The following is a 27,392-nucleotide window of genomic DNA, read 5'->3' on the forward strand; positions in this document are numbered from 1 at the left end:
AACTCAGCCTCTTAAGTACCTTACAGACCGCTTCCCTCTGAGGTACAGTGGGATTGCTCAGTGGCAGAGCGCTAGCCTACCGTGCACAAGCCCTGGGCTCAGTCCTTGGCACCATAAGAAAGTAAGAAGCATTCCTTTCTCAAACCAGTAAGGAGCACAGTCCACAAAACCTTTGTGAGGAAACCTTCAAGACTTTACTAAAAGGAGATAAAAATGCATACACACCCTAACAGTGGCAGCTGTTCTCACGTCACTAGTCAAAGACAGTCACAGTTTTCCTGGGATTGGCCTCTCTCCGCCACCCAAATGTTTGTGGAAAAAAGTTTGGAGTTGCTGCCACGCATCCACCTGTGCCATGGCATGAGGCCTGGACTCCCCTCCAAAGAGGACAGGCATGCTAAAATAGGGTTGTCGGAAAGCCTTGCACAGTGGGAAGTAAGGGGGCTCAATATTGTGCCCTGTTTTGGGGTAGCAGATGACCTGGGGCTTCTCCTTCCCATGGGCCTGTAAGCGTTTGGAGGCCTCTTGGGCATAGAACTCGCTCCTCCAATTGCGGTCATCCTGACCCACGAGGAACAGGAAGGTCGCGTCAGACCTTTCCACAGGGATGATGCTCTTCCTGTCTGGTCCTTCCAGAGGGACTTTGAGGATATCTATAGTATCTATAAAACCATCTTTGGTCACCCGGATTTGTGTTAGGTTGATGCCCACAGTGGGCAGGGTCTCATCCTTGTAGTTTAATGTTCCAGCAACATTGGCTATGGAGCCATTGAGTATGACGGCAGCCGTGATGCCCTTCAGGAAAGAGGCCATGGAGAGGCAGAGTTGAGCCCCTTTGGAAATCCCCAGCAGGCCAATTCCTGGACCCTTGACCTACGAAAGACACCGAGAAAAGAAGGGGGAATGAATACGCCTAAAGGGTAGGACAGTTAGTGATGCCAATCTACGGATGCAAGGCGGCCCTGAGCCCGCATCTCACTCTGTACCATCTTGCCTTTTGAAAGGTGATGAAGTCCTCTTCAAATCAGTGCCCACTCACGTCAGCCACTAACTAAGAAAATGCCCCACGAACTTGCCTACAGACCAATCTTAAAGCGATGGTCTCAATTATGGTTCCCCCCCTCTACCACAACTTTAGTTTGTGTCAAGTTGACATAAAAGCTAACCAGCAAAGAAATGCTTGAAACAACAACAACAAAAAATCTCAAAAATTGAAATTAGTGCTTACTTTTATCGAAGAGTTATTCGAGGTCACTAAGTAGCTACCTATTTAATGGTTTATATACATAGTGTAAAACCAGAGAGTTGTATATTAACAAAGCCAAGGAGTTAATGCATCCTCCTTCACAGACCTGACCCATTATCCATTTCTTTTTGTGTCAGTTTTCTTTCTAACACATAAGCGGTAGCAGGCGCTGACAGGTTTACAAGATCGCTGTTGGTAGGCTAGGCTCCCAGGCAATGACTGTTCCACTTCTAACAGGTAAGCACTCACCTTGCAAGATAAGGCTTTTCCCATCAACTCTCACTTCGGCTAGTTTTCCTCAATGGCCTCTTAGCTTCCTTGTTCCCTCTGAATGTGGTTCTCCTTTTCCCCATAGGCATTCCCCACACCACACGCCAAGCTCACGGGAACCTGACTGTCTTCCTCACCTGTATCCAGCCATGCCTCACCCCTCTACTGTTTGCCGAGTGAATGATGTTCATCACTTAGTGGTGGGCCCTACTGCGGGGACTTCACGAGTATGAGTCATTTAGTGCTCAGAGCAACCCAGGGGCTGGAGAGACACTTACACAAAGCAAGCATGCTGCTAAGGGACCCCAGCCCTCCTGTGGTTTACCTCGGCCTAGCCTGGTCTTAGTACTCTCTGTTCCTGTATCCCAGGTAGCCCTTTTCTGGACCAAACACAATACTTACTGTTGGTCTGTGTGTTCCCATCATCAGATTTCCAAACAACTCTAGTTCAAAACCTCCAGAGATCATCTAGTTCAAAAACTTACTTTCTTCTTGACTTTGGAAAATACTAAATATTTGGGGCTGAGTGCTTGGCACCCATATGGCAGTCACAGCTGTGTCTAATTCCAGGTCCAAGCGATACAAGACCCTTTTATGGCCTTCACAGGCATACATGTGGTGCACAAATATGCACGCAGGAAAGTTACTTGTATAATTAAAACCCTTTTAAAAAGCCAGGTGGTGGAGGCACACACCTGTAATACCAGCACTCGGGAGGCAGAGGCAGGTGGATCGCTGTGAGTTCAAGGCCAGCCTGATCTACAAAGCGAGTCCAGAACAGCCAAAGCTACATAGAGAAACCTGTTTTCTTTTTAAAGATTTATTTTTTATTTATGTATTTATGTATGTATGTATGTATGTATGTATGTATGTATGTATGTATGTATGTATTTGTTTATTTATTATACAGCACTCTGCCTGCTTGTGTGCCTGCAGGCCAGAAGAGAGCACCAGATCTCATTATAGATGGTTGTAAGCCACCCTGTGGCTGCTGAGATTTGAACTCAGGACCCTTGGAAGAAGAGCTGGTGCTCTTAACCTCTGAGCCATCTCTCCAGCCCCCCCCCCACCGAGAAACCTGTTTTGAAGGACCAAAAACAACAACAACCCCCCAAAAACTTCTTAAAACAATAAAAATATATCTATTTGATTGTGCCTCAGCAACTAGGTTGAAAATCCTGTCTTGAATGTTTCTAAACCAAAAGACTAAGATGACAGCCAACCTGAGGGTGACGGAGCAGGTAGTTCACGGCTTCCTCAAAGTACTCCAGGTGAAGGATGTCCATGCTCTTGGGGAGGTCGTCGTAGTTATAATAAGCCAGAGCCATCACGGCAAAACCCTTCCCAGCCAGCAGACTAGCCCGGTACTCCAGCAGGCCACCTCCGGTTCCGAAAAGGTCTATGATCCCAGGAAAGGGTCCAGTTCCTTAGAAAGAAAGAAACAAGAGGGAGAGACAGTTTACTGTTTACTCAGGTAACCATCACTTGCATTGCGCCCGGAGCATCCATCGTGATCAGCTCCTGGCTGGGTGCTGGGACTAGGTCTTTGGTTCTTTTTACAGCCTCCCTTGGGTTCTCTTGGTTTTCTGATTCTGCTTTCCCAATGCCTGTTCTATTGTATTGCTGAATCAATAGCCCTCTGGTATATTTCTTTCCTATTTAAACCATCCAGAATCTTTTAAAGTATATGCTTGCAATGAAAAGGTCTAATTAATTGAGCTTCAAAAGCATTGTGGTGCCAAAATCTATCCTTGATAGTCTTGACAAGTTTGGGAAAGGAATTCTAAATTCTCAGGTTGTATGTGAACATTCTGCACCAAGGCTTGTGATTTTCAAGACTGCCGTCAAATAGCCAAAGCAAGTTCACACTTCCCTGTATTTGTTTGTAAGTTCCTAGATTTAAAAACAAAACATTATTAATCTTTATTTTATCTGTATGAGTGTTTGGCTATATTTATGTGCCTGGGGCCCATGGATGCCAGAATTTGGCACCAGATCCCCTGAATCTGGAGTTAAGAGAGTGTGAGCTGCCATGTAGGTCCTGGGAGGTGCATTCTGGTCCTCTTCAAGAACAGCAAATTCTCTTAACTGCTGAGCCATCTCTCGAGCTCCAAATTCTTGGATTTTGGGGGGAGGGGCAGTGTTTTGTTTTGTTTTGTTTTCAAGACAAGGTTTCTCTGTGTAGCTCTGGCTGTCCTGGAACTTACTATGTAGGCCAGGCTAGCCTCGAACATGGAGATCTGCCTCCCATGTGGTTAGTTCCTGGGTTTATATAACGGGAGTAAAATATAATTAGCAAGGACCAATGTAGCAGAATTTTAATTCACAACATGCCTGCTCTAACACGAGGTCATATCCAAAGACCTTCTGAGTCTGTGTGATCCAGCTGAAATCCTTTAATCCCAGGAGACAGAGGCAAGCAGATCTCTGAGTTCAAGGCCAGCCTGGTATAGAGCAAGTTTCAGATAAACAAAAGCTTAGGTCCAGGCTTGGTGATAAATGACTTTAATCTAAAACAATGAAGGTAAAGATAGTTTGTAGAAGGAAGCACCTATGTTTGAAAGTAATGTCTAATTGAGTGGCAGCAAAAGTGATGAATCATAGAAAGATTTGACAGACTAAGATCTGCCCAACTCTCATGAGAACAGAGAGGAACGGGAGCTACTTAAAGGAGCAGCCCAGAGAAAGATAAAGGAAGCCGTTTCACCGGGAGAGTTTCACAGAGGCAGGCTGAAGACAGAGCAAGCCAGAGAATGAGAAGGAGCCAGAAGATTAGAACAAATCACTGGAGACCAAGCAGAGCAATTCAGAGAAGCGGAGAGAAGCCAGATTGAATCAGTCAGCTGGGAGACGAGTTTGAGCCAGAACAGCTGAGTTGAACCATTCAGCCAGAGCTCAGAAAGAACAAGAAAGGCTGAGCTTATTCAGCAGTAAGTCCTAGAGGCTGAGAACACTCTAGGGCTAGATAGGATGGTGTGGAGGCTAGAAGATTCCAGGACTAGGCCTGGGTTAGCAGGCAGAGGCAGTCAGCCTCCAAGAGAACAACTAAACCCGGCAAAGGAAAGTTATCTTTACAGACCAAGGCCACTCTTTTTCTAATTGAGGGCAGTAGAAGAAGCAATCTGTACCATGTATAATGTGTTGCTGAACATTAAAGTTGGTGCCTCTTTTTCAGTGGTGCTTTATGGCTTTATTAATGTGTATTAATTTTCTTTGTTACATTTTAAATTCTTATTTGTCTTTCGTTGTATATGTGTGTGTGTATGTATATATGTGTGTGCACACACACATATATATATACAACACACACACACATACAGCACACACAATTTTACTATATAGCTCAGGCTGACCTGAAACTTACCATTGTAGCACCAGGCTACCCTTGAACTTGTTACAATTCTCCAAATCACACCTGCTCCTCCTTCCTTTTAACTTTATCTTATTGTTTGTTTCTGTTTTCTCAGTCTGCAAGAAATTCTTCCTGGTTCTGATGTTATAATTACACTAGCTTCCTTTTTACTTAATGGTGAATGTCTACTCCAGCTAATCAAACGTATCTGCTTGCTTACAAATGTTAGATTGTATCATACATGCTTCTGCAATGTGTTTCTTTCATATACCCTACACCCCATATGCCCTTATATACTCCCGCCCTGTGCAAACATTTGCATATTTTTAACATCCGTAGGTCAGTTCAAGTATAGACATATGAAAACTCCATTTGTTGATATAAAACATAGTTCAGAAGGAATAAGAGACAGTTTATTCTGGAGCCAAATCTGAGTAAGCATGCTCCAGAAACATATGGATTAAGGTTGCCTCAAATGCCATGTTCCTACATAGTAACAGTTCCATGTAGTTTTTATGGTAGCGTGTAGATGTTTAAATCAAAATGGCGCAGGGTGATGATGGCACATGACTTTAATCTTAGCACTCAGGAGGCAGAAGTAGGCAGATCTCTGAGTTCAAAGGTAGCCTGGTCTGTAGAGTGGTGTGTTCCAGCATAGCCAGGGCTACCCACAGAAACCCTGTCTCGGGGTTGGGGGTGGGGAAAAGATGAAAAGAAAAGAAAATGGTCCACAATCGGTGCAACTATTTGGGAGGGATTAGAAGGTATGGTCTTACTGCAGGAAGTGTGTCACTGGGCTCTGAGGTTTCAAACGGACATGCCATTTCTCTCTCTGCCTTGTGCTTGTGGATTAGACATAATCTCTCAGTTACTGTTCCAGAGTCATGCCTGCCTTCTTGCTTCCTGCCCTTTGAAACTGTAAGCAAGCCCCCAATAAACTCTTTCTTCTATAAATTGCCTTGTACGTGGTATCTTATCACAGTCACAAGAAGTACTAAGGCATAACCAAAACAATACCCTTCTCCCCCTTCCACCCTAGAAAAATCACAAATTGGGCTGGAGAGATGGCTAAGTAGTTAACAGCACTTGCTGCTTTTCTTTCCAGGGACCAAAGTCCGCAAGGTTTTCTCAGGTGCTGCACCCCTGAAGCATGCCAGGTTGCAAGCACAGGAGAGTGGGAGGCTCACCTGGAGGCAGGAAGAGCGTGGCGCGCACCCGGCCCTCGCGCACGGGCACGCGCCTCACCCCAGGGGCCATGAAGTGACGCTCGTGCACCGCCTTCGCCAGCTGCCGCCCGCCCTTGGGCTCGTGTCCCTCCAGCACCTCCAGCTCCACCACGAAGGGCGCCTGCACGTCGTGCTTGACCAGACGCCAGAAAGGCCGGTCGGGCTCCATGGCCCAGAGCAGCCCCATGGGCTCGAGCCCCGCGAAGCTGCCGCCCAGCGCGGGCGCGCGCGCCAGGTCCAGCTCTCCGTGGGCATCGGCGCGGTAGCGCGCGTGGGCGCTGAAGAGCGCGCCCTTCTCGTCGCGCAGGGCCGCGCGCAACGTGACGGGCTGCTCGGGGACCAGGCCGCGCACGGAGATGTTCAGCGGCTCGTCCCAGCAGCTGCGGCCCGCGGGCTCCAGCCTCACAGTTGGCACCATCCTGACACCGTGAAAAATCAGAACACTGTAGATTGAGTAGTGTCTCTGACTCCTGGAGTCTATGATCACAAGGGGACCCTTGACCTACTTGTTTCCTTTGGCAGTCGCGTTGTTAAAGTCCGTAGTTCATTGAATGCATCGATTTGTAATGCCACATGTTTTTCAGAGTGATGTTGAAATACAGGTACAAAGTTTGAGTTGCAAAAATCACTGTCCCCATACCCTCGGGTGATCCTGAGAAACTTGCTGTTGAACCTTCCTCACTTGGGTTGTTACTCACTTGCAGCTCTTTTTCCCCTAGCAAAGTTAGTTTCTATCAGATTGATACAAACAGGAGCCAGTAAGTACTTCTATTTAACTCTGAAACCCAGGCAGTGTGCCTTTGTTTGGCTGAGTACGTCAGCAAGGAAAGGAGATTCGGCCCGCCCTGCCAAGGTAAAGTCTGCACTGTAGACTACAGAATACTTCCGAGAGTCTGAGGAGGTGGCTTCGTGGATAAAGCACTTGGCCTGCAAGTGTGAAGACCACCGTTCAGATCCTTAGCGATCTTGTAAAAGCCAGGTTGGCGTGTAATCCCGGAAGCAGGGACAAGTGACGCCCAGGTCTAGCTGGTTAACTAGACTATCTGAAATCTGTGCGCTTTGAATTCAGCAAGAGACCGTACCTCAACAAAGTGAAAAGTGATGGAGAAAGACATACAGACACATACAGTACCAATTTCCACATGGATGCCCACACATGTGTATATTTAGACACGCACCACTAAACACAGTGTGTCTCCCCACACGTGCAAACACTCACACACACACACTCACACACCACACATATAACACATTTTTTAAAAAAGGAACTTCAGGGCTAGTCAGAATGGAACACGATGTGGTGGTTTGAATAAGTATGGTGCCCATAGGCTCATATAGTTGAATGTTTAGTTTGGAGATTAGGAGGTGTGGCCTTGTTGGAGGAAGTGCGTCACTGAAGGTGGGCTTTGAGGTTTCAGAAGTCAAGCACTGGCTGACATGACTCTCTTTGCTAAAGCTGGGAGGGTGATCAAGGTGGTGATTAATTTCTTGTACCCATTTTTGCCTTCAGATTTCCTGATATGATTTGACTTTTTTAAAAAAATGCCAAATAATAGATGTGCATTCTGAAGATTTATAGTAGAAAGGACTAACTTTTTAATATAGAAGTTTAGATTTGTGATTCTGTTAAGGTTTTTTTAGTAAGATCACTTTTTAAGATAAATAATAAGATAATTGATCCTTTCTTTGTAACTGCAAATTGCACCCTGCCAGTGAATAGAAACTGGCTGAGAAAATGACCTTGCTTGCTTACATTTTATTAATCTATAACAAGTTGCTTGGTTACAAATGTATGTGGGATCTTGGAAACAATTTGTTTTTCACTCACAATATGTAGAGCGTTTGATCATGTGAGAGTGTTGGGAAACATGTTTTTCTGCACAAAGTCATTGTAATCCTTCACTTAAAGGAAAATAGAATGTAACCACATTGGTGGAGCTTGTTGAAGCTTGCTTCATCTACTGTGTGTGTGTGTGTGTGTGTGTGTGTGTGTGTGTGTGTGTTGTGTGTGTGTTGTGTATGCTTCTTCCCTCCCTTTTTCCCACAGGCCCCCAAAGAGTTTGTCACTGGCCACAGGGAAAACTTCGGAGGCCACGGTGAATCAAGCTCTGTTCCCTCAGAGAAAAGTCTGCTGAGTGATCAGTTGCTGACTTCGTGCTCCACCTCAGTTTTTCCTGGACTTCGATGACAGTACACCTTTTAGGTTTGTTTACACGTGGGAATACTGATTCAGGAATACCCTTTGGGGCTTACCTGAGCACAGGGGGCACATCTAAAAGTGATGTCTTTAATCGAGCTTTCCAATGTTGGAACGTAACACCTGGCTTGAGGAGTAAAGCCCAGGTGTGTGGCTGTAACCTGGGCATCTGTAACCTGTTGCCTTCCCATGCTTGCTGGAAGGATGGGTCTGGCCTCCTCCCTCCTGTTTGTGTATTCTGCTTGGCTAGTTCTTGTTGCAACAAGTCAGGATTGCCCTGCTTTTAGTAAACTGGGCTCTAGCAAGGCTATAAAGACCTGGGTGGAAGTGGGGTTCCACCTGTTCCAGGACCACTTCCTGGGTGGCCAAGTCACCTAGTCTCTTGCCTCTGGCTTCTAGGGAGCCCCCCCCCCTTTTGGTGTGCTTTGCATTGGACAATGGCTACCCTCTTGGGTAACCAAAAAGCATGCAATAGGACTAGGATTTCTTTTCTATTTGTGATTTCTTTTCCTGCCGCGGTTAGCAATCTTCTTTCCCTGTGTAGAGCCCCATGGACTTGAGCCGTGGTAAAAAGCACACACTACCTCAGTGTATATGGGATAGCCTTGTCTTTTCCCCAACAGGGTGTGAATCAGACCTAAAAGCTCAGGTTGTTGAGCTAAAGGAAAGTTCCCTGGGTCACCACTGCTGCCCCTGTGTATCTGATCCTGTCTGGGACGAAAGTACTCCCACCTTTGGGTGGCTTCTCTGGTGTTTCCAGAAGGAAGTCAATCAGATCAGGCTTGATCACCTCAAGACAGTCATGCCGGGGTTCTGTGGGGTCACTGTCAGCCAGGGGACTGGCAGGATTGAGGGCTGACATCTTAGGGAATTGAAGCAGAGTTGGTTCAGGAGTAGGGCTTGGTGTTGGGTCACCTACGGTAATTTGTCAGGCTTTTTGTTTGTTTTATCAGCAGGCTGGTGACAGCTATGGGCCTTAAATGTGCCAGCCATCCCTCTGTGAGCAGGTCAAGTCTCTTGGACAGATATGCCACTGGTCTTCTCCAGGGTCTCAGACTTTGCCACTCCCCAAGACCAGCTCTGGGAAAGAGGAAGAGGAGGGAAGAGGGGAGGAGCCGTGGTATGGAGAGTTGAGCAGGCAGTGAATGACTGGTTAAGGGAAACCAAGCGCTGGCTGACCAACTAGTTAGAGGAACTAGTTGTTGAGGAGAAGGTGAGGAATGGAGGAAAAAGAAATACTCGGAGAGCGGGACAGTGGTGGCGCACGCCTTTAATCCCAGCACCTGGGAGGCAGAGGCAGGTGAATTGCTGTGAGTTCAAGGCTAGCCTGGTCTACAAAATGAGTCCAGTCCAGGACAGCCAGGGATACACAGAGAAACTGTGTCTCGAAACACCCCCTCCCCTGCAAAAAAAAAGCCAGGTGGTGGTGGTGCACGCCTTTAATGCCAGCACTCAGGAGGCAGAGGCAGGCGGAGGCAGCCTGGTCTCCAAAGTGAGTCCAGGACAGCTAAGACTACATAGGGAGACCCTGTCTCAAAAAGCCAAAAAGAATTTAAAAAAAAAAAAAGAAAAAGAAAAAGAAAGACTCAGAGACTCAGGTATATGCGGTACAAGCTGAAGTCTTAAAGCCCAGGAGAACTTTTCTATCTGTCTCCGTCTCTGTCTCACTTGCTGTCTATATGTCCAACTAACTCTTTTTTTGTTTTGTTTTGTTTTTGTTTGTTTGTTTTTTTGAGACAGGGTCTCTCTGTGTTAGCCTTGACTGTCCTAGACTCACTTTGTAGACCAGGCTGGCCTTGAACTCACAGCGATCCATCTGCCTCTGCCTCCGGAGTGCTGGGATTAAAGGCGTGTGCCACCACGCCCGGCCCTCAACTAACTCTTTGCTTGATTACTAGCTTTCTGTCTGTCTGTCTATCTATCTATCTATCTATCTATCTATCTATCTATCTTGCTGTTACCCATCTTTCTATCTCCTCGCTTGCTGGCTCCCCATCTATTTCTCTTCCGGTTGTTTCCCATCTCTCTCTAGCTCTCTTTCTCTCACGTCTGTTGCTTGCTCGCCTTTTTACCTTTCCCCAGCTATCCGTCTCTCTCGCTGTTCCCCATCTCTCTCCACCTTACTCTCTCACGTCTGTTACTTGATTGCCCTCTCTTCTTGGGCCAACCTCAGTATTTTATTAAAATGAAGTTCAATTTTTTAATTTACAGATTACATCATGAATTTTTTCTTCTTTTACAATCAATAGAGCCTTTAAAAATTAACAGTGCAAGAAAACAATCTAACAAAAAATACAAATAGTTCTGTATAACCTACAATAAAGCATACAGAAAAAAAAAATCAGTCAATCTCCAAGCAATGGTCAGCATGACCTGACTGTTATTTCTTAAGCAATACTTGGGAAAGTTTAATCATAAATGTCCCCAGGCTAAAGCCACTGTGTTTACATGATTGTTATAGCAACATAGCTTGAAACTAAATGTTCTTTAACAAAGAAAAAACTTGACTTACTTCCAGTCCCAGACCAACAGATGTGCTAGCCAAGCCTAAATTAACTGCCAAGAGGTTCTCTATTGTAAAATATCTGTAAAGCATGACGTTCCGAGCCCACCTTCTACTGCTCTTAAAGCAGACGCTAAGGAAACTTTTTACAGCTAATAGTATCTAACCAGGTACTGTTATGTCAAGGTCTTAACTTTCCTTCAGGCAGTTTCTGCTCAGGTGCTCATAGTCAGAGCAAAACAACAAACAACAACAACAAAACCTTTATCATTGTCTCAAGCCTTTGGCTCAGCTGTTGTAAACTTTCTGAGTGATTTCCAAACGTTGAGACTATTTATCCGTTCAGATACTTCTAATTTCTGGAGCTTTCTCTTTACGTCTAGGGTTGACTGTATGACAAAAGCAATATTGGTGGCTCACTGGCTTGGGGGGACGCTAAGGGACTATGGGGGTACTACTTAATATGTCTCACAGAGCCTGTTCAGTAAGGCAGCAGGCAACGATTCATCAGGTCCTTGGGTGACCTGAGTGTCCTTTAGTTAGCTGACAAGTCTGGCTGCTACTTTTATTGTGTTTGTTTTTTCTTTCTTTCTTTCTTTCTTTTTTTTTTTTTTTTTTTTTTTGGTTTTTCGAGACAAAGTTTCTCTGTGTAGCCTTGGCTGTCCTGGACTCACTACGTAGACCAGGTTGGCCTCGAACTCATAGCGATCCACCTGCCTCTGCCTTCTGAGTGCTGGGATTAAAGGCGTGGCGCCACCATGACCGGCTTTAGACCAACTATTAAAATCTGATTATTTGCTTTATCTAGTGATTTACTGAAAACACTGCTTGCCTACTCTCGTAGGGTGACTTCACTCTCGCTGCCTGGAATGGAATGCCAGGCCGTTGCCACATACCAACCTGTTGACTGCCAGGTACTCCTTTGTGAAATCTTGCTCACTTAACTGCCCCGCTTTGTGGTTTTGGAGTAAAAATAAATGAGAATACGGTCTGCACTGGAGATGGGAGCTTTTCAGGAGTTGTTCTGGCTTCAGTCCAACAGTGAAATCTCTCTTCTACTCTCAGAGGTGTGGGGATGTTTATTCCAGAAAGATTTCCACAGCAAAAAGAATTTTCTTTTGTAAACAAAACTGTGTGTGCTGCAGAGGGCAGAGCTGGAGAAGGCACCTAAACCTTTTGGAGGAGCCCAGAAGATCCTGACTTAGTCCTAGACAAATGGACACTGAGTTATTTACACTGTTGGGAAATTGGTTTTGCTTTATTCAGATTGTAACTGTGCCGTGGATCATCCCTTATTTAACTTAATTTTGATTTTACAGAAGCCTACAGTTGAAAGTGAAAGGCTCTAGCAGGATCGAGCCCAGCAAACTTGGCAGTGACAGATTTTGTCCTTTTCTTCCCTTTTTTCCCCCTTGCTAAAAACCATAAGATTGCATTCCTAAAGTTAGCACCAAGATCTATTCCCTTATTTGGCCACTGACTCATTCCTGAGACCAGACACCAAGGGCCAACAATAAAAATTCATTACTTGGCTAATATGTCCAACCAGGACCTACCAAACTCATCCTAGTATAGACTCCGCCTTTTTCTCCTAAAAAAAACAAACAAACAACCCACTCATGCAGAAATACCTGCTGCTGCTTACTGCTGTGCTGCTGTTTGCTGCCTGCCTTGGCAGTCCACTCGGGGGAAATAAATCTCCTTTGTGCTAAAATATGGTGTCTGAGTGTGGCCTGTACTGACAGACCAAAGTAACTCTGTTTTGCTTAAAATTTCCATTTCTGTATTTGGGAGACCTAATCTTGAACTCTGGATCTAGAAAATCCCATAGAAGATACACTTGGCACAGAAACACCGAGTAACCAATCTGCTGGAAAACAGGAAAGTACTAAAAGTCCAGACGTTCCCCCAGACCTCCGAAAAAGTTATTCCTTAGAAGTTAATCATCTGTGGTTTGGCACCAGACTCATACTGGACTAGTACCAATCAGTTTAAAGAGCAATATTCCCCCACAAATGCCACGCAATAATATACTGTAAAACCCATTTCTTTGTCTAAGACCTATAAAAACAACACACTTTTTTTTCCGAGACAGGGTTTCTCTGTGTAGCCTTGACTGTCCTGGACTCACTTTGTAGACCAGGCTGGCCTCGAACTCACAGCGATCTGCCTACTTCTGCCTCCCAAGTGCTGGGATTAAAGGCGTGCGCCACCACCGCCCAGCTCATAAACCACACACTTTCTAAGCCCCGGGCTCCCATTTCCAATCTGCTGCATGGGTAAGGGAGAGAGTCCCTGCCTGGACTTGAATAAACAACCCTCATGCACTTACATCAGAAGTGGCTTCTGAGTGGTCTTTGGGGACCTCGAGATGTGGGCATAACTGGACCAATTCTGGAGAGGGGCTGCCCTCCCTTACACAAAGACTGAACTTTTTAAAGAGATTGGATATATTAAAGAGACTGAACTTTTAATGTGTTTGAGTTTGTAAGGACTTTTAAAGTTATTTGTGTTTTATATTAACGTTCCATCTTGGGGATAAATGAGAGAGAAAAGGTAATTGGAAAGTGATGTTTGTGTGTCAGGTTGACAAGGGGTCACTTTTATGGGCTAGTCAACTTGACACAAGCTCGAGTCATCAGAGAGGCGGGAGCCTCAATTGAGAAAATGCCTCCATGATATCCAGCTGTAGGGCATTTTCTTAATTAGTGATCAATGAGTTCAAGGCTAGACTGGTCTACATAGCGAGATACAGCACAGCCAGGACCACATAGAGAGACCCTGTGTCAAAAACAAAACAAAACAAAACAAAACAACACCGGGGCTAGGGGGATGGTTCAGCAGGTAAGCGCTAGCTGTTCTTCCTGGGGAACCAGCTTTGATTCTCAGCACCTCCACGGCAGTTCACAACCACATACAACTCTAGTTCCAGGGGACCCAATGGCCTCTTCTTGTCTCCACAGGCTCTGCACACATGGTACACGGACACTCATGTAGGCACAACACTCATTCATACATTAAAAAAAAAAAGAAAAAGAAAATAAAAAAGAACACTTGGTGGCACTGGAGAGTAGTAAGTAGTTAAGAGCAGCTCTACAGGGTGGTTTATGGCACACACCTTTAGTCCCAGCACTTGGGGGAGGCAGAGGCAGGCGGATCTCTGAGTTCGAGGCCAGCCTGGTCTACAAAGTGAGTCCTGGACAGCCAAGGCTACAAAGAGAAACCCTGTCCTGAAGAAAAAAAAGAAAGAAAAAGACAAAAGAAAAAAAAATCATTGTTGTGGGGGAAGGGCAGGAAGGCATGTGGCATAGGCCTATAATCCCAGCACTCAGGAGGCTGAAGCAGAAAGATTGTGAATTCAAAGACAGCCTGGGCTACATAGTAATAAGTTTTAGGCAAGCCTGGACTACACAGTGAGATTCTACCTCTGAGACAACAACAAAAAACTCAATCAATAAATAATTTACAAATTTAAAAGAATATTAAGACAGCAAGGCACGTTAATCGTCAATGTATTTTTATTTTAAATATAATTAAGGCTTAAGAAATGTTGGTTATTTTGAAACTATCTGTCTAGTAATATAATTATTACGTGCATGTTTATCATTAAAATTTCTTGTGTAATTAAGCTAAATAAGTGTTTTGAACTTTTGAAGCAACAAAATCTTAAATCCTTATGTATAAACAGGAATCTCGCCAAGAACCATTGACTTGGGGGAAGTTCAGTAGGCGCGTGGCTTTCTGGAAAGTAGTCAGGTATTTTGCAAGGTCTGTACCACAATTCACCCTAGAAAAACTGCTTCCAGCCTCTGGTAACCATTCTCTGTGCTGCTATAGCTCTCAAAACTCTGGCATGGTGTGAACAGTCACTTCCTGGGTATTTACCTCGTACGGGAGCTTTGTGAAGCTATACTGCTGTTCAGATGGACTAATTCCTAATAACGGAATTCCTGGATTGATTCAAACAATTTTAGCAGTTAATAGAAACTTTACAGCCACAGTAAATACTTTTGTGGACCTCCAGAAGCCTGGCTAGGAGACAGGCTCGAGACAGACGCGTGCCTTCAGATAAGCTTTCGCTATAGAGAGGGCACCACTACTCCTGTTAGGTGCCGTAAGTAAAGGCAAGTGGCTCTGAACTTCCCCTGAACCCAGGGCACAGTGGGGGCCACCAAGAAATGTCTCAATTAAGTATATGCCTTAATATCAAAATATACAAACTGTTTCGCTGTAATTCCTTATGCCTTGTCAGCTTTGCCATAAAATACTGTCATTCTAAATTTACTTTGTATCTTGGAATGATAGATAGATAAAACTGTTGTCCTGAACTCATTATAAACTAAGAAATATGTGGAAAATGTGTAGCCAGGTCAGTCCTAACTGAAAAAACATATATCTAATTTATAACCTCTCGGACCCTGTTAACTGTTAAGCCTTGTCAACCTTTGTCATTCTGAACTAGCTATGAACTTATGTAATGGCTAAGAACTTAAGTACATGGCTAAGAAATGTTTAGTTTTTACTTTAAAAAATGTAACCTATGCAGGGCGGTAGTGGTGCATGCCTTTAGTTCTAGCACTCGGGAGGCAAAGGCAGGCTGATCACTGTGAGTTCGAGACCAGCCTGGTCTACAAGTTAGCCCAGGACACAGAGAAACCCTGTCTCAAAAAAAAAAAAAAAAAAAAAAAAAAAAAAGAAAGAAAGAAAGAAAGAAAAAGTAACCTATTATCCTATTATATCTTCAAATTCATCAGGTTTGTGATTAATTGCCTTTTTTGACTATGACGTAATTCCTTTTCTGATGTAGAGACCTTTGTGTCAGAAGTATAAAAATTATGACCAGACAATAAATGGGGTTGACGTTTTTAACTTCATCCACCTTTTCCTCTCGAATGCTTGTGTGTGTGAGTGGTCTGTTCCCTATCTCTTTTTTATTTCTTGTTTCCCTATAGATTCACAAATAAGCTTCCAAGACAGGCAGGCTGAAGTTTACTTTAGGCTGCAGAGTCCTCTGCAGCAGCCTGTTCCTGCACAGGAGCTAATCTCGGATCAAAGAGCCTCTTTTCTTTTTCTTTTTTACAACCCCCTAGAGTTTTTGGCTAGAAGTGATGCAGCCCTGGCTCTAGGAAAAAAAGTGGTCAATTTAAATTCTCCTCCTTAGTGGCAGCACAGCCAGGTTGAGTCATGAGAGAAGGAGCCCTTGCCTTCCTTCTTTCTTTCTGTTTTTTTGTCTTGTTTTGTTTGTTTTTTGAGACAGGGTTTCTCTGTCCTGGAACCACTTTGTAGCCCACCCCCCCCTTCTTTCAATGGTCCATTGTGATCAGCTGCCGGAGCCATCAGCTTGGCAACCTAAGAGATAAAGTGGACGTTGGATTCTGCGTCCCATCTCAGTCTCTCCCCTGGACCTGAGGAAGAGGAACTTTGGCAGAATTCAACACAACATGTTTGCCCAGAAAAAAAAAAAAATCCTCAATCACACAAAAGAAAAACAAAGATGTAAACTGAATTTCCTTTGAAATTTGATACGTTTTGAGTCTTCTTAGTTGGCGGCTAAGATGGGAACTCCAACCTAGAAGAAGAAATTCACATCTGACATCACAACACATATGATGCTAGAGTTGTCAGCTGTTACTCATGAGGAATTGGGGTGCTGGTGCCACTACAGATGAGACTGACACGTCTTATAGAAAATGGCATTTACAGGTAACACACATGTAACTTTTAATGTCACTTGCAGATGACTTAGAATTCCAGCTACAGCATATATGCTCTCTGAGTAATTATGGCGGACTATGTAGAGGGGATGGCATGAAAAGGTCTGCATATATAAAACTACAATCAGTGGAATACACAAGATAGATCCCACATGACAAAAGGCCATTATTTGTCCACTGTTTGCTTGCTTGCTTGCTTGCTTGCTTTTCACATAGAGTTTCTCTGTATAGCCTTGGATGTCCTGAAACTCTCTCTTTAGACCAGTCTGACCTCGAACTCGCAGAGATCCACCTGACTCTGCTTCCTGCGTGTACGGATTAAAGGTGTGTGCCGCCGCCACCTGGCTGTTTATGCTTTCATGTGTGTGCATGTATGGGTATGAGCACGTGTGTGAGGAGTCAGACGAGAGCTCTGGATCTCTTGGAGCTGGAGTTAAACTCAGCTGTGAACGTCTTGTTTCTGGTACTGGGAACCAAACTTGTTCCTATAGGAGCAGTATGTGCTCTTAACTGCTGAGCCATTTTTCCAGCCCCTTTTGATGTTTGTCTAACAATACATTAGGGGAAATACATTGATATACAATTGATATACACTGATATGAAAGAGGGGAAAAAAAACCCACACAGATGCACACACTAACAGTAGAGAAAGTATTCCGAGGAGAGATCAACATCAGAGATGTTAAGTAAAATAAAACTTAAATGAAAAAAATCACAGTTTTGATGGGACTGTCCGCTCTTCACCACCCAAATGTTTATGAAAAAACGTCTGGAGTTGCTGCCACGCATCCACCTGGGCCATGGCATGAGGCCTGGACTGCCCTCCCCAGATGACAGGACCACCCACCAGGCTGTGCAAGGAAGCCTTGCACAAGGGGAAGTAAGGGGGCTCAATATAGTGGCCTGTGTCTGGGTAGCAGATGACCTGGGGCTTCTCCTTCCCATGGGCCTGTAAGCGTTTGGAGGCCTCTCGGGCATAGAACTCGCTCCTCCAATTGCGGTCATCCTGACCCACGAGGAACAGGAAGGTCGCGTCAGACCTTTCCACGGGAATCAAGCTCTTCTGGTCAGGTCCTTCCAGAGGATTGTTCAAGGCATCCACAACGTCTTTGAGGCCATCTTTGGTCCTCTTGACTCGGTTTCTGTTCATGCCCACTGGGAGCACAGTCTCATCCTTGTAGTGTAAAGTCCCGCCCACACAGGATATAGAGCCGTTGATGATGACAGCAGCGGTGATAGTTTTCAGGAAGGAGGCCATGGCAAGGCCAAGTTCACCTCCTTTTGAAATGCCAAGCACCCCAACTCCCGAACCTTTTACCTGAGAAAGACATAGAAGAGGAGGAGAATGAACCCACATGAAAGGTAGTGAGTGGTACCCACTTCTGGACATCACATGGCTGAGCCTGACCCTAGATCATCCCAGCTCTGGAAGGGTTATCGGGCATCTGCCAAGCTCAGAGTCTACCTGCCACTCAAATGAGAAACCACAGGTCAAGCTCTGAACATGATGACGTCATTTAAAAAAAAAAAAAAAAAAGCTCAAACCTGGCAGGAAATGGTCTGCTATTTAGCCCAATCTGCCTTATATATCAGCGACCTCTGTACTTACACCAGTTCCTGGCAACTGGAAAAGTGGGAAGGCAAACCCAGGGGACATTCTGCTTGTAAGGTGACAAGATGCACATGTAACTACTGAGGAAGGACCTACCCTTCAAAGAAAATGTGTCCTTCCTAAAAACAACAGTCCCCCCCACCCCCCCAAAGAATGTTTGGGTAATTAAACAGCTGTCTTGCAGACATGGTATATCTGTGCTGTATGAAATCATAATCAGGTGTATATGAAAAAACAGAATCAATATAAGACACCTTAGAAGACTCTGAATCACTATTAACTCCCTTCTGTGTTTACTTTCTTTCTGGTATGTAAGCAGTAATGGGCACTGAAATGCTTATGACGTCATAACTGCTAGACTGATCTAGACAGTTAGCAACAGGCAATGTTTCAGTCTTCAGAATGAAGCTCAATTGCTCCCCATCAGCCCCCACAAACACGGGCTTTTACAATTGCGTTCTCCCTCTTCCCCAGCCCTCCCTCCCTGTGCGCACAGGGTATCTGTGCTCACGGCCGTGTCTTCTCTGCCTGTCCGCGCTGTGTCTAGATCCTCTAGGATTCGCTGAAGGGATGACCACAAGCTTATCAGTAGCCATGGGGGTTTTCCAAGATCTTTACAAGTCTGAGTGCTTTAATGCATGAAAAAAGCCTGGAGGCTGGACACACAACCACAGACACGAGGCCAGGACTCGTGTCTAAGGTGATGATGACGACCCTCAGCTTGAGCCGGAAATGGACACTGCAGGAGGTGACCCTCTCTCCCCTTAGCCAGCAGGGATGGTTGGTCACCCTGTGAGATTCAAACTTCTGAGTTCCAACCTTCTCACAGCGGCTGAGACCATACCAGTTAAATACGCTTTGCTCTGTGGATGCAGAAAAGGCTAAATAGCGATTGTTATAAAACCTCAAGCTACTAGGTTGCAAATTCAACTTGGGCTTGTGGAGGCGTTTAGGACCCCAAAATCTAAACTAAAATATTCTAACGGCCTACCTGAGGGTGACGGAGCAGGTAGTTCACGGCTTCCTCAAAGTACTCCAGGTGAAGGATGTCCATGCTCTTGGGGAGGTCGTCGTAGTTATAATAAGCCAGAGCCATCACGGCAAAACCCTTCCCAGCCAGCAGACTAGCCCGGTACTCCAGCAGGCCACCTCCGGTTCCGAAAAGGTCTATGATCCCAGGAAAGGGTCCAGTTCCTTAGGAGAAAAAAAACACCCCTTGCAGATTGAGTTTCCAAATGTCTTGGTATCTTATTCCTTTGTTTTTTAAAGGGGGGGATATGGAACATTCAAGCCTGTTTTCTGTTTTTGAAAATATGCCTTGTTCGGTAGTGTATTAGTGGGAGACCTAGGACCTCACCTTTCCTAAAAATGCCAAATGGGGGATCTGCTCTCCCCCACTGGCCTAGACTCACTCCTGTGGGTGACCCAGGTGTCCTCAGGTCAGCAGCACAGTGCTAAGTGTGCAGCAGCCCTGAGTGGCCAGCACTGGGCTGAGGTGTCACGGGTACCAGATGTTCCCAAACCAAGGGCTCTTTCCTATTTTAGCAGCACACCATCTTTTTTGGAATCTTGCAACTCACACAACAATATTTTGTACCTAATTGGGGGTTGGGCTCTGTATCTTGGATAACACACTGAGGAATACAGTGTAACTTTTCTTTCTTTCTTTCTTTCTTTCTTTCTTCCTTCCTTCCTTCCTTCCTTCTTTCCTTTTTTAACTGATCCTTGAGGTTGTTGCTTTTCTTCTTTATATTACAGTGCTGATAAATACTGTGAACTCTAGAAGCACCATATACTAATTATATATCGAGGTTATTTATATTGTTTATAAATATAAACAGTTGATCACTTAGAACAGTGACGTCATACTCACATTCTTGAAAAAATTTCTTTCACACACCAATATATATCCTGCACACCCTTCTATCCCCCTCCATCAGTTCACACAGGTTCACCTAATTTTTTAATGATTACTTAATTTTATTTTATGTGCCTGTGTAAGAGTATTGAATGACCTGGGACCTCTGGGAGACGAGCCAGTGCTCTTAACCATTGAACCATCTCTCCAGCCCAGATCCACCGCATTTTTGATGGTTTTAGATTATCTGAAATGCTTCATTCTCTCCTGGGTATCTGAGTTGTTTTCTTAGCTGCCACAGACATACTCAGATATGAACAAGGGAGTATCCTGGAAGTGGAACTGGCACGTCAAAAGGCATCCTAACAGCTTTTAAAAGTGAAGCTTGGGGGGAGGGGTGGCACACGCCTTTATTTCAGCACTCAGGAGGCAGAGGCAGGTGGATTTCTGAGTTCGAGGACAGCCTGGTCTACATACAGAGTGAGTTCCAGGACATCCAGGGCTCCACACAGAAACCCTGTCTCAAAAACAAAACAAACAAACAACAACAACAACAACAACAAAAATGAGGCCTGGAGAGATGGCTCAAAGGTTAAAAAGCACTGACTGCTCTTCCAGAGGTTCTGAGTTCAATTCCCAGCAACCACATGGTGGCTCATAACCATCTATAATGAGATCTGGTGCCCTCTTCTGGCAGGCAGGCACGCATGCAGGCAGAACGTTGCATACATAGTAAGTAAATAAATCTTTTAAAAAAAATAAAATAAACATTTGAGGCCAGCCTGGTCTATAAAAGTGAGTCCAGGAGAGTCAAGGCTATACAGAGAAACCCTGGTTTGAAAAACGAAAAATAAAATAAAATAAAACAAACAAACAAAAAAGTGAAGCTGAATGTGGTGACTCGCCAAATACAAACACAGGTAAGCCAAACCAGGACAGATTACAATATGAGAGGGTTATTGGAGGACTGCCAGGCCATGGGGAGACTGAGGCCAGCCTAACTGATTACAAACTGCAGTAAGCACACAGATGGGAGACAGGGACTTTCACAAGCCACACAATGGTGGTGAACCTAGGAATGAAACCTTCCAGGGCTCTCAGCAAAAACCAAACTTTAAAAATAGCGTCCTGGTTGGGAAGGAAGTTAGGTCCTCAGACTAAAAACTGTAAAGAAACAGTTGCCCATGACACCAGTAATAGTAATCTCCCACTGAAAGGGGACCTTTTATTATGGAAACCTTTGGGTTTTTGAATTTTTGCTTATTGCTATTTAAATATGTAAACAAATAAACACTTTAAAGTTTTCAATCAAAGAACCGCTTTCTCAGTCCCCAACACCACTTCCTTATCCTAGAGCTATCGCAGGCCACTCAAACTTGCAAAACGAAAAAAGCCTTTAAATTATTTATTTTATTTGCATTGGTGTTTTACCTGCATGTATGCCTGTGAGAGGGTTGTCGGATCCTCTGGAACTGGAGTTACAGTTGTGAACTGCCACATGGGCGCAAAAAAATTTGGAACGCTTCACGAATTTGCGTGTCATCCTTGCGCAGGGCCCGTGCTAATCTTCTCTGTATTGTCCCAATTTTAGTATATGTGCTGCCGAAGCGAGCGTGCAAAACGAAATTTTAGCAGTTTAACTGTTCCTCAGACCCTCACTGAATTGCCATTTCTGTACGCATTTCAGAGGGACGCGAAACAATTGGCCAAATCCTCTAGAACATCTCTCTGTGGGTCACTGAACTTAAGCCCCTTTCAAAGCTGTGGCTCTTTCAACTGGGAAGGATTTCCTGGAAATCACCTAAGAAACAGAACTGCATGTGTTAGGGGTCAGGTGATGTGCTGAAGACAAGACCCCAAGGCAGTATGTAAAAACAGGGTTTTATCCTAGCATGCTAGGATCGCCTCTCTCCTCTAGACGGAGAGCCCAAAATGAGCCCGCAGGCTCAATTTATAGACAGTTTGTGACGAGCTTTAATTGATTGGTCAGAATTGAGTCAGAGGGGATTCACGATTGGCTGTTTGTTTGGTTACTGGGGACTTTTTGAGTCACTGAGGTTTTGCCTCTTACTCAGGAGTTGGCCTTGAATTTGATTGGATGGGGCCAGCTGTGTTCCTCACCAAGGCCATGAAGTAATAAAAACATGGCATCTAGCCATTTTGTTCTATGAGCTGATTAGCTGTCCATGAGCTGTCCACTCCTTGTGGTTTTTCTAGGAATTGTTAGAAACTTGGCCTAGTTAGGCAAAGTGAAAACCCAAAGGCTGTCATGGAGTTGGTCTAGTCAAGCAAACTGGGGTCTTTGGGGGTTTGAGGTCCCTGAGGTCAGGTCCCTTCATTCCCTGCTCTGAATCAAATCCTTGATTCAGATTCCCTAGTGGGCACAGCAGAGCTGATCTAACCAGCAGGAACAGGACTAAGAGCCCGTTTGTCCTTCATGTTGGAGAGTTTCACTGTGACATAGTATTTCAGTCTGTTAGGTGGGATAATGGGCGCCGTGTGTGTGTGTGTGTGTGTGTGTGTGTGTGTGTGTGTGTGTGTGTTTTGGTAGCTTTTTTTTTTTTTTTAGCTGACATTAGGACGTTGTTATCAGGGGCCAAGTAAGACTGAAATGTTAGTCAAAGGGTGGGCAATGGGCATTCATTAGAAGCATCTGGTTTGATGATCTAGTTGAAGGACAGGGAGCAATCACATCACTTGGTCTAGTTAACATCAGCTTTCAGGAAGTCCAGAGTTTAGCTGTTTGCAGTCCGCAGGTGATCCTGGGATTGAGTCTGTCAGCCAAGTGAAAATCTGTTGGGACAAATATAGACTAGGGACAGAATTCAATTTTTTTTAGTAATTTGGGGAAGGTAAAGAATCTCAGGAGCAGGAAAAATTTTATTTTTAGAAACAGGTGGGTATACTTATCTAGAGTTTATTCAATCTGTGGCAGGTGGACCCAGCTTTTATGACTTTTTGATTTTCTGAAGCTTATATGAATTTATTAATATTATTATTGTATCGAGATCTATATTTTAGAAAAAGCAGTTGACAGGTGTCTAGAAGACAGTAGCACTATACTCACGTCTTTGAGACCCAGCAATGAGACGTACAAGTCAACATTCAAAAGACAACCAGAGGCAAGTGAAAACCTTGAGTTTGTGACTGAATAATAAATAGTCAGTGTTTTACCAGCTTATCTGAACTTTATTACTATTGTTAAAATTTTATATAATTTAAAATATCTTTTTAGACCCTTTATAATTGACTAACATTTATCAAACTTTAAAAATATTTTTAGACCCTTAAAATTGTACTTATCAACCTTAAAACACTTTTTTAGATTTTTAGACATTTTCTTTTAGATTTTTATAACTTAAAACTCTTTAAAATCTTTAGATTTATGTAAACTTCATGTTTTTGTTTTTTTTAAATCTAGTTATTTACAAGGAGATACAGGCAGTTGATTACTGGGAGCGGCCATTTAAATGAAGGAATAGTTGAAAATTTATTTATCTTTTAATATGAAGTCTGTGAGTAAGGCAAATTTGTTGTTTGTTTGTTTTTTTTAAATAAGAGACTTAGTACCTAGTAGTTTTAGCTAGCTGATGAACTTGACTAACGAACTAACAGCGGATTTAATTGTCCTTTAGCTGTCAAGCTACCATTAGCTTAGCCATCAGTGTGATCAGAGACCTGAGAAGGATAGCCTAGAACAATTTATGTATCAATTAAATTGACAGAGATGACTAGCCAGCCTACCATCCAGACAGTAGTCTCACCCACGCTTATGCGATTTTTATGGCACCATATGCAGAGGCCATCAGGCATGGAAGATGAGAGGCTTTTTCTGTGGAAGAACATGGGAAAGACTGACGTCACATCGTTTTTAGCAACGTGAGGCAATAACTCTCCAGGCGTCCACAGTACAGGCTGGGCCTAGCATTGGGCAATGCGTTGGGGCAGTCTAGCCCAGTGGTTAGAACACCATAAACCATCGCTGAGTCATCTGTCGTGGCCAAATCTTCTTGGAGACCTTGGGGAGTCACTGTTAGGATTTGGGAGATCTCGGTCATAATAAGTTTAAATATATTTAATGTCATATTCAGCAGATCTCTGACAAGCTTGAGAGGGCCAACATATCTGAGCTTAATCTTTGTCTGTCCTTAGCTATTTGTCTAGTAAACATAAAACAGAATGACTGATTAATTTAGAAAACGCTCATGATTAACTGAACTAGTACCTAACAAAACCATTAGTTTGATTTGCCATCAGTTTGTACTTTATTTTAAATGGTTTGTGATAGTAGTTTTTAAAAGGGTTAGAACTGTATTTAGTATTCTTAAGAATTATATAAGGAGCCAGGCAGTGGTAGCACACACCTTTGATTCCAGCACTCAGAAGGCAGAGGCAGGTGGATAGATGTGAGTTCAAGACCAGCCTGGTCTACAAAGAGAGTCCAGGACAGCCAAGGCCACACAATAAACAAACAAAACAAAACAAACAAACAAAATTACATAAGAATAATACCTTAAAAAGAATTAATACATAGTATTTTGTAATCGAAATATAATCTTAATTTTGTGCCAATATATAAAAATTTGAACAACCAAAAACTATATATCCCATATTGGGAATTTGGGAATAGGGCATCTTTTTGTTGTTGTTGTTGTTTTAACTGACAGTTGACCATCAACTTGTATTTTTTAGTTATCTTTAAAAATATGTAATAATTTAGGAGTTTTTTTTTTGTTTAATTTTGAAAACAAATATAGGAAGTCAAATAAAGCCCATCTTGGCACTCAGTCATGACCATAAGCACATTCAGGGATATTTTAAAGAATATATTTATTTATGAGGCAACCAACAATCTGTATGTCTTAATTATCTTTTAATAGTCTATAATAAATGATAGCCACTAACTGAAGCCCCTTTAGCATCACGATCCCTAAATACAGAGACTAGGAACTTTTTTGGCCTTCACTACAGAACACAATAGTTTCATGTATGTCTCAGTTTTAAAATAGTTATTTTTTGGGCCGGGCATGGTGGCGCACACTTTAATCCCAGCACTTAGGAGGCAGAGGCAGGAGGATTACTGTGAGTTCGAGGTCAGCCTGGTCTACAAAGTGAGTCTAGGACAGCCAAGGCTACACAGAGAAACCCTCTCTCGAAAAACCAAAAAAAAAAAAAAAAAGGTATTTTTTTAATATTGCTAGTAAAAACAAGGTTAAATATATACCAGAATTAAAGGCATGTGCCACTACGCCTGGCTTTGATGTTACAGATTTTTAACCATACTCACTATCCAATCATTTATAACCAAGATATACAGAACACTGTAAATTTAAACATTTACAATCAGTTAGAAACAAACCTGTAGTAAAACAGGCAAAACTTTTTTTTTTTTTTACTTTTTCTGGCTGTACTTTCTAGGGAGGAGCATCTTGCAGCATATTACAGTTTTTATTAAATTTTAGCATAATTTTAAAAGGATTTTGCACCTAAATGTTAAATGTTAAAGGCAGATAACATTTGTGGAATGTTACCTGTGGAAGATAATAGAGAAACTAGGGCTATCTGAGTTTGGCGTTCCTGCACATGGCACTCCACACGCACACTTTCAGATTCCGGACTCTGAGTGGCACTAAAGTCCTGCAAGTTTGAAAGCTCCCTCATGCTTGTGCTGGCCCACTTTGCCTGAAGGACTGTTCTAGAGCAGAGGACGACAAACATGAACTCGGGCACAACCACCCGTGGGTCTCATAATCACTGTGCAGATTTCTAGCTCACCAGGCTTGGGCGAGCTCTGATGCTCTGCTTTCTTTCCAAAGCAACTACAAACGCTGCTCCTGGGGTGACCTTCAGTTCAGTACTCACCCAGCCATGCACTTAAGTCCACCAGCCTTTTCCAGGAGCCACCGACCTCTAAGAGCTCCATAGGGAAGAGGGAAGAGGGGGGCCCAGGTGCTGCACCCCTGAAGCATGCTAGGTTGCTAGCACAGGAGAGTGGGAGGCTCACCTGGAGGCAGGAAGAGCGTGGCGCGCACCCGGCCCTCGCGCACGGGCACGCGCCTCACCCCAGGGGCCATGAAGTGACGCTCGTGCACCGCCTTCGCCAGCTGCCGCCCGCCCTCGGGCTCGTGTCCCTCCAGCACCTCCAGCTCCACCACGAAGGGCGTCTGCACGTCGCGCTTGATCAGACGCCAGAAAGGCCGGTCGGGCTCCATGGCCCAGAGCAGCCCCATGGGCTCGAGCCCCGCGAAGCTGCCGCCCAGCGCGGGCGCGCGCGCCAGGTCCAGCTCTCCGTGGGCATCGGCGCGGTAGCGCGCGTGGGCTCTGAAGAGCGCGCCGTTCTCATCGCGCAGGGCTGCGCGCAGCGTGACGGGCTGCTCGGGGGCCAGGCCGCGCACGGAGATGTGCACTGGCTGGTCGCAGAGGCAACCATTTGCGGGCTCCAGGATCATTGTAGGTGCCATCCTGTTCTGGGCGGTAAATGCGTTCATTGCTTCAGATTCTGGCTCTGGTTTGATGCTTTTAGGCCACCAGGGACTTGCTGTTAAGAGTTTTAAACCCTTTCGGGTTCACGTGGTGAAAGCTGCTGTACCAAGCCCCCTAGCGTTTGTTAAATACCACAGTGCAGGAGATCCGTAATGATTAAACTTGTTTTACAACTTGCTGCGTGTTGAAATTATGTATAAAAGAAAGATTGGAAAAGATACCATTCCAAAAATCTGGATTGTGCCAAAACATTCCAGGGGATTGTAATTCTAGTGATCCAGGACAGACAGGGCCTTATTTCCTTACTCTTCCATACGCCCTTACTAAGCCTTTCTCTAGTCCTTGTGTGGAACCTAGAGCCACGTCTATAGAAGCCTTTAGTCACAGCACTCGGGAGGCAGAGGCAGGCAAACTGGGTTATTTAAAAGGGGTTCATAGACGGACTTGTTACAAAAGCTTAGGCAGCTGCTATGTAGAAACAGAGACCGAGGTTAAAAGCGATGCCGAGCGTGGTGGCGCACGCCTTTAATCCCAGCACTCGGGAGGCAGAGGCGGGCGGATCGCTGTGAGTTCGAGGCCAGCCTGGTCTACAAAGTGAGTCCAGGACAGCCAAGGCTAACACAGAGAGACCCTGTCTCGAAAAATAAAAACCAAAAAACCAAAAAACAAGACAAAACAAAAAAGCGATGTTAGAGTTCAAGCTGTGAAATCGGGATAAGAGACGTAAAAGGGCTTGCGGGTGGCATGGGACAGCCAGTGCTGGCACGTAGAGCCTGGCTCCCCCCTCCCCAAGCTCTCTCCCCAAGGAATACAGGCAAGGCACTGTTACCCATGAATATGCTCTTCTTCCAATGCAGCTAATCATAGCTGACTAAATTTTAAGTGTGGCTTCGAAAACAAAACCAAAACCAAAACCATGACCTATTCCAGA

The 27,392-nt window shown here is 44.4% G+C and overlaps 1 protein-coding gene across 1 annotated transcript; it reads right to left on the reverse strand.

Moving 5' to 3' along the window:
• Window positions 1-267: 267 nt before the first annotated feature.
• Window positions 268-26,625, reverse strand: LOC311603460 (uncharacterized protein; the record flags this gene model as incomplete). Its single annotated transcript, XM_084792420.1, has 8 exons — window positions 25,983-26,625; window positions 19,112-19,314; window positions 17,224-17,826; window positions 8,974-9,153; window positions 6,911-7,021; window positions 6,056-6,596; window positions 2,740-2,942; window positions 268-873 (listed from the first exon to the last, which is right to left on the reverse strand). Exons 1-8 carry the CDS (start codon window positions 26,464-26,466, stop codon window positions 268-270), a joined length of 2,931 nt encoding a protein of 976 aa, XP_084648546.1. The 5' UTR covers window positions 26,467-26,625.
• Between the last annotated feature and the right edge of the window lie 767 nt (window positions 26,626-27,392).

This window comes from Acomys minous (genome assembly GCF_964271855.1).
Source record: "Acomys minous genome assembly, chromosome: 8".
NCBI classification, from domain to species: Eukaryota; Metazoa; Chordata; class Mammalia; order Rodentia; family Muridae; genus Acomys; species Acomys minous.